The sequence below is a fragment of the Salvelinus fontinalis genome, chromosome 12 (genome assembly GCF_029448725.1).
Source record: "Salvelinus fontinalis isolate EN_2023a chromosome 12, ASM2944872v1, whole genome shotgun sequence".
Taxonomy (NCBI): Eukaryota; Metazoa; Chordata; class Actinopteri; order Salmoniformes; family Salmonidae; genus Salvelinus; species Salvelinus fontinalis.
In genome coordinates, this window is record NC_074676.1 from 16,520,336 (window position 1) to 16,539,653 (window position 19,318).

The following is a 19,318-nucleotide window of genomic DNA, read 5'->3' on the forward strand; positions in this document are numbered from 1 at the left end:
TAGGAGTTGATGCCCTGTCCTTTTCTCTGCGATTGTCATTCTAATGGAATTTCAGAAAGAACAAAACAGTCCTCAAACATTTTAAATCAAAAAGGTGAAAAGTTATGGGTAAAGACACAAAACATCTACATCAAATTAAATATTTTTCTTGATCAAATAACATGGAAAACAAGCACTTTTTGTGCAGTATTAATTTACCATCCTTACAAAGTACTTTGCGCTTGCAATGTTAGCTAGGGTTGTGGGTTCGACTCCCACGTGGGACCAGCACGAAAAAGTAAGAAAATGTATGCATTCACTACTGTAAGTTGCTCTGGATAAGATTGTCTACTAAAATGGAAAAGGGATGAAGACCATTTCAGTTCACATCGAAATAAGATGCATTTGCAAAGTATTTCAAGAAACTGAAAAACATATCAAGCAAGTATTTATATTCACACAAGTATTATCAGATTAACTGTTTTGTACAGATAATTAATCAGACAAGTTACAAATGCAGGTAAACACTCCAATACATTTAGTTTACATTTTTTCAAAAATGTAGTGCACTGGGCCTTTACTAGTCCTGTATTAGTAGACCAATATAGACGTCTTCATTGAGGGTAATTTTATTTATATATATAGCCCTACTCCACCACTTTTGTTGGATAGGAAAAAAATATGATTTTTTATATTTGTACTGTGTACTTCACACCTCAGGTATATTTATTTCTACCAGAAAGGAAATATTTTAATATTTTTGGCACTAAGTATTACTAGGTATTGTTTATGGCCCTCAATTAATTTTGGGAGTGTCTATTTAGGCGCAAATCTACAATTTGACATTATATTTAAACAGGTTAAAGATGCACTTCGCAGATATCGCTCTGCCATTTCCTGGTTGCTAAAATTCTAATAGTTAGCTTACTTTCAGTTTGTGAAAAATCAAACAAGTATGGTGTAGAGAATCATTGTACCAATCTAAACCGCAGCAAAAATATAGTATTTTCAGCTGTTTGAAGCTGGTGTTCAAAAACGAAAGTAAGAAGCAAAAACTAAACTGAAGAACAGGACTTATAGAAATAGTGCACAGAACAGATCTACCTCTCCTTAGACTTGCTTTCAAGGAGAATTATAGATTTATAACTCACATTTCTATGTGAATTTGGTCAGGTCGCCCGAAAAGTTACATATTGCAGCTTTAAGGAGGGATGTGATCAGCCGATCATTATTCTCATTAAAAACAACTGCAGGTGGCAGAAAAATAAATAAAATCAAACATTAGCTTTACTGCCCGTTCAGAACACAACAGAAGAAAAAAATGTACTCACTTGGATGTCCCCCTTGTGAGGGCCCTTGTGTCCGTACATGCACTCTACCGCCACCTTGTTGCTCTCCCACATGTGGATGCGGAAGAGTGGCCGCCGCCTCATGGGATCCTCGACCCGAGGGTCGTGGGGTGGCAGGTACATCCAGCCAATGATGAACAGCCCGTCAACCTGGAGAGGGATGGGTGGTGGTAGCGGAGTAAATGGAGGGAGAAAAGTCATCCCCTGACACATGTAACATGTTTTGATGGGAAAATAGACACATTTTTGTCCCCCTCTACAACCATGTGTGCTAAACAATTTAAAGACTGAAAATGTTTAAATGTGATAAAGAGGGGACACAACTGTGTAGGTGGGTGGGTGTGTATACACACTAATTGCGTACCACCACGTTGAGCAGCCCTCCGTACGGGCCTATGTCAGGCTGCCAAAGACCCAGGATGTGTCTGTATGGGTGCAGCACTGCAACACAACACAACAGTGCAACAAAGGGTTAAAACACCAAAACAGTGGTGAACAGTTCAAATCGCAGGACATCACAGCAATACATAAGAGTTTGGACTGAGAAACTGATGACAACTCAGAGCATATCACCACGGTGGAGGTCTGGCCTCACTTCAAGGACAGCAGATATGGAGGGGGCATATCGTTATTGTACTCTACGCACATGTGAAGTTATATCCAAGTGCATGAAAAAAACAAGAGTGTGATGTCAGAGTAAACAGGGAGCTGTCACTGTAAGCACTAACCATGTTGACTAGCATGCTAAATGCGCACATTCATTTTCCATTACCATTCCTAGTAGTCAGACGTCCGAGTTAAGGTAAGGAGCAAAGTGCAGATTCCCCCCTTCAAAACCACGTCACACAGTCGGTGAGCACATGGTATTTGTCGCAACTGGCTACAACACAGGAGTCAATCACACACTAGCATGTTAAAAGCCACACGCGTGTTGAGCCAGTCAGGTCAGGCATGTGCTGCAGTACATACAGTGCCTGTACACGTCCCTGTAGTCCATGTGCTCGTAGTCCGGTAGGAGCTTCATAAAGCGGCCAGACTTCACCCGAGGGTTCACACCTGGACAGGTACACCACAACAGTGGGCAGACTAATCAAGTTAAATGTCACATTCACAAGTACAGTGAAATGCCTTTATTGCAAGCGCTAAACCCAGCAATCAATATCAATGTAGTACAACAACTTCAAAAAACATTAGGTAGAACAAAAAGACGAAATAAAAATACGAGAAAGTAAGCTAATGTGCCTTCAGAAAGTATTCACACCCCTTTACTTTTTCTAAATGTTGTTGTGTTACAGCCTGAATTTGAAATTGATTAAATTGAGATTGTGTCACCGGCCTACACACAATACCCCATAATGTCAAAGTGGAACTTTGTTTATAGAAGACTTTCTAAATTACTAAAAAACAAAAGGCTGACATGTCGAGTCAATAAGTATTCAACCCCTTTGTTATGGCAAGCCTAAATAAGTTCAGGAGTAGACATGTGCTTAACAAATCACATAATAATTTGCATGGACTCATTCTGTGTTCAATAATAGTGGTTAACATGATTGTTTTAGGACTACCCCATCTCTGTACCCCACACATACAGATAATTGTAAGGTCCCTCAATCCAGTGGTTCATTTCAAGCACAGATTCAACCACAAAGAGCAGGGAAGTTTTTCAATGCCTCACAAAGAGCCTCAAATGGTAGATGTGTAAAAAAAAAAAAAAAAAAGACACTGAATATCCCTTTGTAGTGCTTTTGAGGTCGGTTCGATTATTTTAAAATAATCACGGTATTGGTGTCGATTCCAATTTTGTTTACATTAATTGTATTATGAAATAATGAAGCAACAATGCCCACAATAGTGAAATGTAATTGCCAAAACATTGAAACTATTCCATTACCTATGTCAGGTCCACATTGGGTAGACATCAGAAGAACAGGAAATTACTATGAAATGAAAACTATTTCAGTTGTGTATCTTACTTTGTTTCTATTTTATTACTTAATTTGTTTTCTTTCCTTAAAGTAATCATCTCTGCTCAGACAGTAGCAGTCAGGCCATCTAACATTGTGTTCCCTATACTCTAATGTCTTTAGTCATCCTATTTATATTGAACAAATATTTAAATGCAACAATTTCAAAGATTTTATTGAGTTACAATTCATAAAGAAATCAGTCGATTGACAGACCCCCATTAGACCCTAATCTATGGATTTCACCTGACTGGGCATACAGATACGCATCTGTTGGTCACAGATCCACTATATATAGACACAAAAGTATGTGGACAACCCTTCAAAATAGTGGATTCTACTATTTCAGCCATACTGTTGCTGGCAGGTATATAAAATCGAGCACACGGTCTTGCAATCTCCATAATCAAACATTGGCAGTAGAATGGCCTTCCTAAAGAGCTGTGACTTTCAACATGGCATCGTCATAGGATGCCACCTTTCCAACTAATCAGTTCATCACATTTCTGCCCTGCTAGAGCTGCCCCGGTCAACTGTAGGTGCTGTTATTGTGAAGTGGAAATGTTTAGGAGCAACAATGGCTCAGCTGAGAAGTGGTAGGCCACACAAGCTCACAGAACGGGACCGCTGAGCGCTGAAGCACGTAGTGCGTAAAAATTGTCTGTCCTCAGTTGCAACACTCACTACAGAGTTCCAAACTGCTTCTGGAAGCAACGTCAGCACAAGAACTGTTCATCGGGAACTATATGAAATAATTTTCCATGGCCGAGCAGCCGCACACAAGCCTAAGATCACCTTGCGCAATGCCAAGTGTCGGCTGGAGTGGTGTAAAGCTCACCGCCATTGGACTCTGGAGCAATGCGTTCTCTGGAGTGAAATGCGTTCTCTGGAGTAATGAATCACGCTTCATCATCTGGGACTGACAGACAAATCTGGGTTTGGCGGATGCCAGGAGAACGCTACCTGCTCCAATGCACAGTGCCACCTGTAAAGTTTGTTGGAGTAATAATGGTAATAATGGCTGTTTTTCATGGTTCAGGCTCCTTAGTTCCAGTGAAAGGAAATGAACGCTACAGCACACAATGACATTCTAGACAATTCTGTGCTTCCAACTTTGTGGCAACAGTTTGGGGAAGGCCGTTTCCTGTTTCAGTATGACAATGCCCCCCGGGCTCATTACAGAAATGGTTTGTCGAAATCGGTGTGGAAGAACTTGACTGGCCTGCACAGAGCCCTGACCTCTGCCCCATCGAACACCTATGGGATGAATTAGAACGCCGACTGCTAGCCAAGCCTAATCGCCCAACCTCACTAATGCTCGTGCCTGAATGGAAGCAAGTCCTCGCAGCAATGTTCCAACATCTAGTGGAAAGCCTTACCAGAAGAGTGGAGCAGCAAAGGGGGGACCAACTCCATATTAATGGCAATGATTTTGGAATGACATGTTCGACGAGCAGGTGTTTAGATACTTTTGGTCATGTAGTGTACCTAAAAAAAAGGTAGGAGTGTGGATCCAAAAACTAGTCAGTATCTGGTGTGACCACCATCTGTAATCAAAGAACGCTATAAAAAGGCCACAATATGGTTTGCAACTGCACATGGGGCCAAGATCGTACTTTTTGGAGAAATGTCCTCTGGTCTGATGAAACAAAAATAGAACTGTTTGGTCATAATGACCATCGTTATGTTTGGAGGGAAAAGGGGGAGGCTTGCAATCCCGAAGAACACCATCCCAACCGTGAAGCATGGAACGCACAGCAGAATCATGTTGTGGGGGTGCTTTGCTGCCGGAGGGACTGGTGCACTTCACAAAATAGATGGCATCATGAGGATAGGAAAATGATGTGGATATATTGAAGCAACATCTCAAGCGATCAGTCAGGAAGTTAAAGCTTGGTCGCAAATGGGTCTTCCAAATGGACAATGACCCCAAGCATACTTTCAAAGGTGTGGCAGGCTTAAGGACATCAAAGTCAAGGTATTGGAGTGGCCATCACAAAGCCCTGACCTCAATCCTATATCCTAGCATGTGTGAGCAAGGAGGCCTACAAACCTGACTCAGTTACACCAGCTCTGTCAGGAGGAATGGGCCAAAATTCACCCAACTTATTGTGGGAAGCTTGTGGAAGGCTACCGGAAACGTTTGACCCAAGTTAAACAATTTAAAGGCAATGCTACCAAATACTAATGGAGTGTATGTAAACTTCTGACCCACTGGGAATGTGATGAAAGAAATAAAAGATGAAATAAATCATTCTCCGCTATTATTCTGACATTTCACATAAAAATAAAACGGTGATCTAACTGACATAAGACAGGGAATTTTTAGAGTTTTAAATGTCAGGAATTGTGAACTGACTTTAAATGTATTTGGCTAAGGTGTATGTAAACTTCCGAATTCAACTGTCGATACGGAAAATATTCAGACCCCTTGACTTTTTCCACATTTTGTTACAGCCTTATTTTAAAATGTATTAAAATATTTTAACTCCTTTTTCTCCCCAATTTCGATCTTGTCTCATCGCTGCAACTCCAACGGGCTCGGGAGGCAAAGGTCGAGTCATGCGTCCTCCGAAACATGACCCGGCAAACCACACTTCTTAACACCCACCCGCTTAACCCGGAAGTCAGTCAACCAATGTGTCGGAGAAAACACTGTTCACCTGATGACCGTAGTCAGCCTGCAGGCGCCTGGGCCTGCCACAAGGAGTTGCTAGAGCGCGATGAGCCAAGTTAAACCCCCCCCCCCGGCCAAGCCCTCCTGTAACCCAGACACGGACCAATTGTGCACTGCCACGGACCAATTGTGCACTGCCCTACGGGACTCCCAATCACGGCCGGTTGTGATACAGACCGGGAGCGAACCAGGGTCTGAAGTGAAGCCTCTAGCACTGCGATGCAGTGCCTTAGACCGCTGGCCACTCAGGAGCTCCTCTTTACGTTACACCCTTATTCTATAATTGATTAAATAATTTCCCCCCCTCATCAATCTAAATACAATACCCCATAATGACAAAACAAAAACAGGGTTTTAGAAATTTTGGCAAATATATTAAAAATACAAAACTGAAATATCACATTGACATAAGTATTCAGACCCTTTACTCAGTACTTTGTTGAAGCACCTTTGGCAGCGATTACTGCCTCGAGTCTTCTTAGATATGACGCCACACCTGTATTTGGGCAGTTTCTCCCATTCTTCTCTACAGATCCTCTCAAGCTCTGTCAGGTTGGATGGGGAGTGTCGCTGCACAGCTATTTTCAGGTCTCGCCAGAGATGTTCGATCGGGTTCAAGTCTAGGCTCTGCCTGGGCCACTCAAGGACATTCAGAGACTTGTCCTGAAGCCACTCCTATGTTGTCTGGCTGTGTGCTTAGGGTCGTTGTGAACCTTTGCCCCCAGTCTGAAGTCCTGAGCACTCTAGAGCAGGTTTTCATCAAGGATCTCTATGTACATTGCTCCATTCATCTTTCCTCGATCCTGACCAGTCTCTGCCACTGAATAACATCCCCACAACAGGATGCTAACACCACCATGCTTCACTGCAGGGATGGTGCACGGTTTCCTCCAGACATGACGCTAAGCATTCAGGCCAAAGAATTTTGTTTCTCATGGTCTGAGAGTCTTTAGGTGCCTTTTGGCAAACTCGAAGCACTCTTTCATGTACCTTTTACTGAGGAGTGGCTTCCATCTGGCCACTCTACCATAAAGGCCTGATTGGTGGAGTGCTACAGAGATGGTTGTCCTTCTGGATGGTTCTCCACACTCCGGAGCTCTGTCAGTGACTACTGTATTCTTGTTCACCTCCCTGCCCAAGGCCCTTCTCCCCCGATTGCTCAGTTAGGCTGGGCGGACAGTTCTAGGAAGAGTCTTGGTGGTTCCAAACTTCTTCCATTTAAGAATGATGGAGGCCACTGTTTTTGGGGACCTTCAGTGTTGCCGACGTTTTTTGGTACCCTTCCCCAGATCTGTGCCTCGACCCAATCCTATCTTAGAGATCTACGGCCAAATTCTTTTGACCTCATGGTTTGATTTTTGCTCTGACATGCACTGTCAAATGTGGGACCTTACATAGACAGGTGTGTGCCTTTCCAAATAATGTCCATTCAATTGAATTTACCACAGGTGGACTCCAATCAAGTTGTAGAAACATCTCAAGGATAATAAAAGGAAACAGGATACATCTGAGCTCAATTTCAAGTCTCATAGCAAAGAGTCTGAATTCTAAAATAAACTGTTTTCGCTTTGTCATTATGGGGTATTGTGTGTAGACTAACGAGGATTTTATTTGATTTTATTCATTTAAAATCAAGGCAGTAATGTAATAAATTGCAGAAAATGTCAAGGGGTCTGAAAACATTCTGAATGCACTGTATATTTTAGCAGATACATTTACTTTTGATACTTAAGTATATTTAAAACCAAATACATTTAAACATTTACTCAAGTAGTATTTTACTGAGTGACTTTCACTGGAGTCATTGTCTATTAAGGCATCTTTATTTTTACTCAAGTATGACAATTGGGTACTTTTTCCACAACTGATCAAATACAAGAGTCACTCAGCTAGTCCATGTAGCCATTTTGTTAGCTATTTGCAGTATTATTGATTGGGGATAGAAGCTGTTCAGGAGTCTGTTGGTGTCAGACTTGAAGCACTGGTGTCACTTCCCATGCGGAAGCAGAGAGAACAGTCTATGGCTAGGGCGACTGTAGCCTTCCTTTCACTCTACTTGATATAGAAGTCCTGGATGGCAGGGAGGTTGACCCCAGCGCCATGAGATCAAGTGCATTGCTGTTGCCATACCAAGCAGTGGTGCAGCCAGTCAAGATGCTCTCAATGGTGCAGCTGTGGAACTTTTGGAGGATCTGAGGCCCCATGCCAAACCTTTGCAACCTGGACACAAAGGAACTTGAAGCGCTCCACTGCAGCCCAGTCAATGTGGATGGGGGAGTGCTCACCTCCCCCAAGTTTCCTTAAGTCAATGATCAGCTCCTTGGTCTCACTGATGATGAGGTAGAGGTTGTTGTCATGGCGCCACACTGCTAGGTCACTGACTCCTCCCTGTAGGCTGTCTCATCGGGTGGTGTTCAGTCCCAGGGTCCTAATACATAGGTATTTCTCTTATTAGGTGGGTGAGGGCAGTATGGAGTACAATAGAGATTGCATCATCTGTGGATCTGTTGGGGCGGTATGCAAATTTGAGTGGGTCTAGGGTGTCTGGGATAATGGAGTTGATGTGTGCCATAACCAGCCTTTCATAGCAGCTAGTCATTGTGGTATGAGTCTGTCGAGTGTCAATTCTGTATCTGTCGGGCTGGTGTCTGTCCATAGTCTGTCTGGGTATGGTAGGTTGGTTCTAGTGGAGACAACTAGAACCACAAAGTTCTAGAACCAACCTAGAACCAACCTAGCCCCAAACCTGATAGCATCAACTTCATGACACAAAAACAAAGTAAGCACAATCTCTCCACCACAAAGAGCAATTTCCCACAAGCCATCTTGAGGTTACCCCTACAGTTGCAAACAACTGAGTTAATCCCCAAAGTATCAAAGGCAAGAAAATGCCTCAAAGGGTGCTATTGCTAGCTACTGGAAAGTGTTTAACAGCAGCCCCTGTCCAAATGAGGTTGAGGCTAGTCAAGATGCTGGAATTTAGAGGATGAAAGAGTCATCGATGATTTGCAGAAAGTGACAGTATGTGGTATTATTCCTGGACCTTCAATGCACAAGTGATACTAGTGTGACTTGGTTCAATTAGTCAATGTAAAGATGCCTAATGTTTAGCTATGGCCCAGAGTTTTTCCTGGTCAGGTCAGGAAAAACTCTTGGTCCTGATAATAAATGTTTGATGTTTTCAGAAAGAGATACTCACGTTTGGCATAGAGCTCCCGACTGGACACACGCACCACCTCCATCTTGCGCAAGTCATCCCTCATTCCAAACTCTTTGGGAGAGAGATAGAGACCGACAGACAGGCATGTGACAATGAAGGCCAAGGCAGATTGTGAGAGTAGCCTAGTCATCAAAGCTACGTGTGCTTTAGCAAACTCCACTCCACTAGTATGACAACAAAATACAGGAGTTGGCATGACAATAAAAGCACATTTAGATCTGGCGGCCAAGGCTTATATGAGAAATATGCACATCCCAAATTCCAAAGCTACGCTGACCCAATAATGGATTGGATACTATGAATAAAGGAAGAAATCCAATACATGGTACACCAGGCCAATTCTAAATCTGGACCTCAACCAGTTCCACTGCTGATTTTCATTATTCCCCTCTAATGTTTACCATGTTTACATGACTTAGCTACTAGAATGCACACTGCTCTCAAATGAAAAAATGCCAGTGTACACTACTGCTCCACTTGGCAGATGTCCCAATGGCACAGCCAATATCAGGCTGGTGCGTCTTGTACCCACAAGAACTATGGCTTTCGCTAAGAAACCACTCATGCAAACTTGCATTGGTGAACTACAAGGTTCTTAAAAGTTGTAATGTACTTTTTTTATTTGAATTTCAGTTAGATTTCAGACTTGATAAAACCTTTCTATTTCATTTTTATCTTATTTAGTTTCAAGGTTATGGACAGAAAGTAGCCTATGCAGCCTTATTCTAAAATGTATTCAATTATTGTTTTCTTCAATCTACACACAATACCCCATAATGAGGAAGTGAAAACAGGTTAAGAAATGATTGCAAATATATAAAAAATAAAAAACAGAAATATTTACATAAGTATTTAGACTCTTTTCTATGAGACTTGAAATTGAGCTCAGGTTAATCCTGTTTCCATTGATCATCCTTGAGGTGTTTCTACAACTTGATTCGAATTAATATCGGAATCGGATGATATTAGCTAAAAATGCCAACATCGGTGTCGGCCCGATGTCTAGTTTAATGTTGATGTGAAAAACCGATGTCAAAGCTGACATGCATACCTACAGTTGAAGTTGGAAGTTTACATACACCGTAGCCAAATACATTTAAACTCAGTTTTTCACAATTCCTGACATTTAATCCTAGTAAAAATTCCCTGTCTTAGGTCAGTTAGATCACCACTTTATTTGAATGTGAAATGCCAGAATAATAGTAGAGAATGATTTATTTCAGTTTTTATTCCTTTCATCACATTCCCAGTGGGTCAGAAGTTTACATACACTCAATTAGTATTTGGTAGCATTGGCTTTAAAATTGTTTAACTTGGGTCAAACATTTCGGGTAGCCTTCCACAAGCTTCCCACAATAAGTTGGGTGAATTTTGGCCCATTCCTCCTGGCAGAGCTGGTATAACTGAGTCAGGTTTGTAGGCCTCCTTGCTCGCACACGCTTTTTCAGTTCTGCCCACGAATTTTCTATAGAATTGAGGTCAGGGCTTTGTGATGGCCACTCCAATACCTTGACTTTGCTGTCCTTATGCCATTTTGCCACAACTTCGGAAGTATGCTTGGAGTCATTGTCCATATGGAAGACCCTTTTGCAACCAAGCTTTAACTTTCTGACAGATGTTGCTTCAATATATCCACATAATTTTCCTCTCATGATGCCATCTATTTTGTGAAGTGCACCAGTCCCTCCTGCAGCAAAGCACCCCCAGAACATGATGCTGCCACCCCCATGCTTCACAGTTGGGATGGTGTTCTTCGGCTTGCAAGCCTCCCCCTTTTTCCTCCAAACATAACGGTGGTCATTATGGCCAAACAGTTCTATTTTTGTTTCATCAGGCCAGAGGACATTTCTCCAAAAAGTACAATCTTTTACCCATGTGCAGTTGCAAACCGTAGTCTGGCTTTTTATGGCGGTTTTGGAGCAGTGGCTTCTTCCTTGCTGAGCGACCTTTCAGGTTATGTCGATATAGGACTCATTTTACTGTTGATATAGATAGTTTTGTACCTGTTTCCTCCAGCATCTTCACAAGGTCCTTTGCTATTGTTCTGGAATTGATTTGCACTTTTCGCACCAAAGTACGTTTATCTCTAGAAGACAGAACGTGTCTCTTTCCTGAGCGGTATGACGACTGCGTGGTCCCATGGTGTTTATAATTGCGTACTATTGTTTGTACAAATGAACGTGGCACCTTCAGGCGTTTGGAAATTGTTCCCAAGGATGAACCAGACTTGTGGAGGTCTACCATTTTTTTTCTGAGGTCTTGGATTTCCCCATGATGTCAAGCAAAGAGGCACTGAGTTTGAAGGTCGGCCTTTAAATACATCCACAGGTACACCTCCAATTGACTCAAATTATGTCAATTAGCCCATCAGAAGCTTCTAAAGCTATGACATCATTTTCTGGAATCTTCCAAGCTGTTTAAAAAGGCACAGTCAACTTAGTGCATGTAAACAACTGATCCACTGGAATTGTGATACAGTGAATTATAAGTGAAATAATCTGTCTGTAAACAATTGTTGGAAAAATTACTTGTCATGTACAACGTAGATGTCCTAACCGACTTGCCAAAACTATAGTTTGTTAACAAGAAATTTGTGGAGTGGTTGAAAAACAAGTTTTAATGACTCCAACCTAAGTGTATGTAAACTTCCGACTTCAACTGTGTGTGTGTGTGTGTGTGTGTGTGTGTGTGTGTGTGTGTGATATGTGTATATATATATATATATATATACATATATATATATATATATATATATATATATATATATATATATATATATATATACATATATATATATATATATATATATATATACATATACATATATATATATATATATATATATATATATATATATACATATATATATATATATATATATACATACATATATATATATATATACATACATACATATATATATATATATATATATACATATATATACATACATACATACACACACACACACACACACACACACACACACACACACACACACACACACACCCCGAAAGGGGTCCTAATATTCAAAACCAAATAGCTAAATGATCCACAGTTTGACCATTTTAACATAATTCCAAATGTCAGAATTGCAGAAAATTTGCTTATTTATTTTTTATTTTAATCCTTGGTCCTTCAAATTAAACAAAATCAAGTTGGTGGTGTATTTAATATAGGCAATCTCAATAAATAAATAAAAAATAAATCAAATGTGAAAAAGGGCCATGTTTAGACTAACTTATGGACCAAATACTGTCAATTATTCACGTTTGATAAAACGTCACATTTCGCATAGAATAATCATTAATTCACTGCTATCATGTCCTATCTGAAATTACAATGAGCGATCACTATTATTTACCCTCCGTGCATCGCCTTCTCCAGATGGTTTCCGTGTTGAGAATTTGCCTGAATTTCTTGCAGACAAGGGCCAGGTTTGGTAACTCCGTGCCCGGGAGCGATGAGAATACTTCCACCAAAAGCTCTGGGGGCAGATCCAACAGGGACTGCGGGTTCGGAGGTCCGGTGCTTGCACTGTCAGCAGTGGCTTCAGCAGCGGCTTCATGGGCCACACTCGGCCCTGCCGCGGCGGAGTTTTCCGGGCCACCAGTGATGGATTGTGTCTCCCCCACAATCCGCTCCCCTTCCTCCTCGTCCATATCGGAGTCGCTTCCCTGGTCCTGTTGATTATGCCGCTGTCGCCGCCTGCACCTCCGAGACTGACCCACTCCGCAGAGCCTGGCACACACAGCCATCCGCAGTAGTCACCAAAGGGATATCATTACAACAGAATGTTTAGTTACACAAATCTTTGACATTACTGCACCACAACTACTGCACCACTACAACTGCAGTATCGACAATCTCCCTGTCGAAGCGGCCTGGGCGGAAACACGTGATGCAAAGTCGATGTATCTTCTTCTTTGGTATAATGGCGTTCGCAACAATTATAGGTGCATTCCGCCACCTACTGTACAGGTTGTTAATAAAGATCCCAAAGGGAAAAAATGCGGGGTAAAATTGTTTAAATAATATATATAGAAAAAATAATCCATACAAACTATCCATAACAACATTTTAATTAAACTAAATCAGCCTGCTTTTCTGTTCCAATCAGGTCCCAACACAGGCTCAGAAAGATCCTGCGATGGGGGGACATTTCCTGGTGACCGTAGTCCTTGCTCTAGATGGATAAAAACCTGTTTTGGCATGGACATTGCCATTGAGGGCATCCACTATTTTAAAGTAGTCAACTGGGTGGGCCTCCTATCGCTGAAGGAAGGATCACATCATACCATTCGGGATATCAGGAGGGATTAGCCAATGAATTATACTCAATTTGAACAGCCCTCCAACTGGTAATTACTAGTGGCAGGGCTGGTCCTCCCATTAGGAAAGATTCGCACTTGAATTTTGTGAGTCATTTTGGCAATTGGTTGCCGTCCTCCAGCGCCCCTAATCGGCTACTACATTGCCGGCAGCTCATAGCCATTGATGCAGTTCCCACCCCCTTCCCATTCCTGCTTCTCTGAAGCTCACTCCCGCTATCCTTGGTAGCGATGGTGATATGTGTGTGTTTTTTTGGGATTATCCAATAGTGAAACATTAATAAAAATGAATCTGCCAATTAAACTATTGTATTGTTTTTTAATGTTTGTGTGTGAGGAAGACGATTAGTGATTAAGGCAGTAGCCTAACCTAGCCTGTTAACGTTAGCTAGTTACCAGTGGAAATCATTTCAGCTAAAGTAATCTATAGAGAATGAAATGATAAAATATACAGACCACAAATTCAAAATTGGCTATACTCAAACTCTTTAACATCATCCTCAGCTCTGGCATCTTCCCCAATATTTGGAGCCAAGGACTGATCACCCCAAACCACAAAAGTGGAAACAAATTTGACCCCAATAACTATTGTGGGATATGCGTCAGCACCCTTGGGAAAATCCTCTGCATTATCATTAACAGCAGACTCGTACATTTCCTCAGCGAAAACAATGTACTGAGCAAATGTCAAATTGTCTTTTTACCAAATTACCGTACAACAGACAACGTATTCACCCTGCACACCTTAATTGACAGACAAACAAACCAAAACAAAGGCAAAGTCTTCTCATGCTTGGTGATTTCAAAAAAGCTTTTGACTCAATTTGGCACGAGGGCCTGCTATACAAATTTATGGAAAGTGGTGTTGAGAGAAAAACATACGACATTATAAAATCCATGTACACAAACAAGTGCGCTGTAATGAATCATCGTATCAATCGTCGTATGAATCGGACCAAGGCTCAGCGTGGTATGCGTACATTCTTTATTGTAATAAGAATGAACACTGAACAAACTAACGAAAATAACAAACCGTGAAGCTATAAAAAACGAGTAACTACACACAGGCACCTACACATAGACAAGAACCCACGAACACCAAAGGGAAAATGGCTACCTAAATATGATCCCCAATCAGAGACAACGATAAACAGCTGCCTCTGATTGGGAACCATATCATGCCACCATAGACATACAAATCACCTAGACCTAAAAAAAAACCTAGACATACAAAAAACCCTAGACAAAAACTAACGTACCCACCCTAGTCACACCCTGACCTAACCAAAATATAAAGAAAACAGAGATATCTCAGGTCAGGGCGTGACAGGCTCGATCCTAGGCCCCACGCTCTTCTCAATTTACATCAACAACATAGTTCAGGCAGTAGGAAGCGCTCTCATCCATTTATATGCAGATGATACAGTCTTATACTCAGCTGGCCACTCCCCGGATTGTGTATCAAACGCTCTACAACAAAGCTTTTTTAGTGTCCAACAAGCTTTCTCTACCCTTAACCTTGTTCTGAACACCTCCAAAACAAAGGTCATGTGGTTTGGTAAAAAGAATTCCCCTCTCCCCACCAGTGTGTTTACTACCTCTGAGGGTTTCAAGCTTGAGGTACTCACCTCATACAAGTACTTGGGAGTATAGCTAGACGGTACACTGCCCTTCTCTCAGTACATATCAAATCTGCAGGCTAAGGTTAAATCTAGACTTGGTTTCCTCTATCGTAATTGCTCCTCTTTCACCCCAACTGCCAAACTAACCCTGATTCAGATGACCATCCTACCCATGCTAGATTACGGAGACGTCATTTATAGATTGGCAGGTAAGGGTGCTCTCGAGCGGCTAGATGTTCTTTACCATTTAAACATCAGATTTGCTACCAATGCTCCTTATAAGACACATCACTGCACTCTATACTCCTCTGTAAACTGGTCATCTCTGTATACCTGTCACAAGACACACTGTTTGATGCTTATTTATAAAACCATCTTTGACTTCACTCACCCTATCTGAGATACCTACTGCAGCCCTCATCCTCCACATACAACACCAGTTCTGCCATTCATATTCTGTTAAAGTTCCCCAAAGCACACACATCCCTGGGTCGCTCCTCTTTTCAATTCGCCTCAGGTAGCGACTGGAACGAGCTGCACTCAAACAACACATCTCTTAATTTCAAACACTAAATCATGGACACTCTTTCTGACAGTTGTGGCTGCTTTGTGTGATGTATTATTGTCTCTACCTTCTTGCCTTTGTGCTGTTGTCTGTGCCTAATAATGTTTGTACCATGTTTTGTGAGGCATCATGTTGTGCTGCTGTCATGTTGTGGTGCTATCATGTTGTTGTCATGTACTGTTGCTGCCATGCTGTGTTGTTGTCTTAGGTTGTGTTGTCTCTCTTTATGTAGTGTTATGTTGTCTCTCTTGTAGCGATGTGTGTTTTGTCCAATATTTTTATTTTTAATCCCAGCCCCCATCCCTGCAGGAGGCCTTTTGCCTTTTGGTAGGTTGTCATTGTAAATAAGAATAATTTGTTCGTAACTGACTTGCCTAGTAAAATAAAGGTTTTTTTTAAAAGAAGGGGAAAAAGGAAGAGGGGAAAAAGTGTCTGTCTGTGTGGAAAGGTAACTTTCGAAAGTGCCATGCTTAGATTCATGAGGATGTCTAAGATGTAATTATTTGCAAACAGTGTTGCAAACAAGACACTCTAGTTGGACATTGGAGAAATATGGTAAGAATGTCAACTTCTCTGTACATTCTTCCCTGAAACTTCTATTTTCATTATCTATCTGTCTTTTGAGACTGTTTCAGCCAGACATTTTCATTTGATTGCAAGCTGTTTTTCCTCAATCAACACACACAGAAATATAAAAAACTAATTTAATAGAGACATTGGTGATTTTATCAATGTAATCAGATTGAAAATATTAGGCTATGTTATTGATATTGAACTGATTATATAGCCTACTAACCAGATGTGTTGAAAATTGGCCCAAGGCCAAAACTATTGCCAACCCATGCTGTACATAGTTTAGCATTAGCAGGGATAGGAAGGGGCAGCAGTTTTTTGTCTTGCGTAGGGCGGAAGAACTTCCAGGACCAGGCCTGACTAGTGGGAAAGGTGTTTACCATTCTTGAGCTCCGACTTCTCCTACATGGTGACCTCTGACTTCATCTACTAACGAAATTACCTTGATAAGAGCATTTTCGGCAATTAAATGCAATTACAAAACTATTTTTTTTTTTAAAGTAGTCTATTCATATGGTTTTTGAACACTATAATTGGTTTACAGGCCTGATAGCTGTACTTTTAGTTGATGGTTTACACAGCTTGTTGTCCATTATACGATTAGGCGTTTCTCAACAAGTTCATAGCACGTGAATGCCTCCAACTGGTATTTATGACTTCACAACTGGTAAATTCCCACCTCCCACTTGGAGCTCAGGGATGAAAGACACGTTTCCCACTAGTAATTACCAGTTGGAGGGCTGTTCAAATAGATATTTCCCCGTCATGTGGTAAACCTAGAGAATGAGATATATATATTTTTTATATATGTCCCTTTATGGCATCTGTGAGTGCACAGGCAGCGCCATTAAGGCATCTCCATTTTGAAGTAGTACATTTTTTGCCCTTCTACTACTTCTATGAGTTGGCAAAGAAACTGAATGGGAGCATACTGCCATCTAGAGTGTGTTGTTTGAACAGGTATAAAGCCAAGGATGGCAAATGACAGCCATCTACAGTTATGGAATGTTTGCTCGCGAGTATAATTATTTGGCTGATCCCTTCTGATTACCCGGCTGGAATCATGTGATCCTTCCTTCACCCATAGGAAGTCCCACCCAGTTGATTACTTTAAAATGGTGAAGCCCTCAATGGCAATGCCCATGGACACCAAAGAAGAAGAAATGCGATGTCCATGTCAAAACAGGTTTTATCCATCTAGAACAGAGTTTCCCAACTGGCGGCCCATGGGTGATTTTATTACCCCCACCCTAAAGAATTCCCACGCACAACAAGAAAGATAACCAGTGCTTTCAGAAAGTATTCAGACCCCTTGAATTTTCCACATTTTGTTATGTTACAGCCTTATTCTAAAATGTATTTCAAAAAATAATAATCCTCATCAATCTACACACAATACCCCATCTCTGTACTTTGCTCCGTTCACCTATCCCTCGATCCTGACTAGTCGCTCAGTCCTTGTCGCTGAAAAAAATGCTGCCATCACCATGCTTCACTGTAGGGATGGTGCCAGGATTCCTCCAAACGTGACGCTTGGCATTCAGGCCAAAGAGTTCAATCTTGGTTTCATCAGACCAGAGAATCTTGTTTGTCATGGTTCCGTCTGGTCATTCTACCATAAAGGCATGATTGGTGGAGTGCTGCAGAGCTGATGGTCCTTCTGGAAGGTTCTCCCATCTCCACAGAGGAACTGTGGAGCTCTGTCAAAGTGGCCAAAGGGTTCTTGCTCACCTCCCTGACCAAGGCCCTTCTCCCCCGATTGCTCGGTTTTGCCAGGTGGCCAGCTCTAGGAAGAGTCTTGGTGGTTCCAAACTTCTTCCATTTAAGAATGATGGAGCCCCCGCCCCAATAGGTTTGGCCTTGGGCCATTTTTTTTCTCAGCTAAAGGTTGGAGGAATAGAACATAATAGCAGCCCAATTAATAGGCCTATGCTACAAATTAAACACACATTGTAACACATTGGTTAGTAGGCTATATAATCAGTTCAATGTCAATAACATAGCCTAATATTATCAATCGGATTACATTGATAAAAGCACCAATGTCCTGGACGTTCTGCCACCCTAGGCAATACAAAAATAATTACATCTTAGACATCCTTATGAATCTAAGCATGGCACTTTCAAAAGTTACCTTTCCACCCAGACAGAGGCTCTACTGACGTTGAAAACTGTAAGCATCAACTATTAGCTACTCTTCCGTTGTATAACCTAACAACAGAAGTGCTTCCCTAAAAGCTGCCTGGGTTTAAACAAACATATTCTCTTTAAAGAAAGAGAAAAGCTCAATTAATAGGGACAGAATAGCAAAGTACATTTTTTTTATATCCTTGAATATTATAGGCTGCAGTTTACAGGCTGCAGTAGCTTCAGATTGTCAGAGAGGAATCAATATATCACCATATGCATCTGAGTCACGTCTTTCGCAGGCATTTTAGAGCTTGTTTCTACCATAAGGCATCGCCGAGTTAAGCATTGATATAATCTGTATACGTTTTATGTATTTATTTCAAAATATAAAGCAAACATTTATATCCTTTTTGCCTTTTTCTTTGACAAAGAGTATGTTGTACCCTCACTCAATTCGAGCCCTGGTTTTAATCAAACACACCAAGCCCTTCCCAAACACGGAGGTATTTAATCAGTGCATGTGACAGTGCTGTATTTGGCTATACCGAAATCTATGGATAGGATAATTGTGTCTATCAAACAGGTAGGCTTACCACTTACCAAGATGAAGAAATATGCTCTAATTATACAGTGGGGCAAAAAAGTATTTAGTCAGCCAATTGTGCAAGTTCTCCCACTTAAAAAGATGAGAGAGGCCTGTAATTTTCATCATAGGTACACTTCAACTATGACAGACAAAATGAGAAAGAAAATCCAGAAAATCACATTGTAGGATTTTTTATGAATTTATTTGCAAATTATGGTGGAAAATAAGTATTTCACACACATGAGAATCAGCGAACGGGGGCTCGTCGTTCTCGGCGAATGAATGGCCTGTCCTCGTAGGCTTGTAATTCCCCACACCGGCT

The 19,318-nt window shown here is 41.3% G+C and overlaps 1 protein-coding gene across 3 annotated transcripts in view; it reads right to left on the reverse strand.

Annotated features, from left to right (window-relative positions):
- LOC129866881 (F-box only protein 31-like) overlaps positions 1–13,098 on the reverse strand; it is a 33,420-nt gene extending 20,322 nt beyond the window's left edge. The window contains exons 1-5 of one of the 3 annotated variants that reach the window (XM_055939896.1): positions 12,554–13,098; positions 9,169–9,240; positions 2,298–2,384; positions 1,693–1,769; positions 1,311–1,478 (exon numbers count right to left, since the gene is read on the reverse strand). In XM_055939896.1, coding sequence (XP_055795871.1) covers positions 1,311–1,478; positions 1,693–1,769; positions 2,298–2,384; positions 9,169–9,240; positions 12,554–12,947 — 798 coding nt within the window. In that variant the 5' untranslated portion in view covers positions 12,948–13,098. Of the gene's footprint in view, positions 1–1,310; positions 1,479–1,692; positions 1,770–2,297; positions 8,398–9,168; positions 9,241–12,553 lie in introns of those variants that run through there. The other 2 variants (XM_055939897.1, XM_055939898.1) reach the window with 2 other exon arrangements.
- Positions 13,099–19,318: the final 6,220 nt, after the last annotated feature.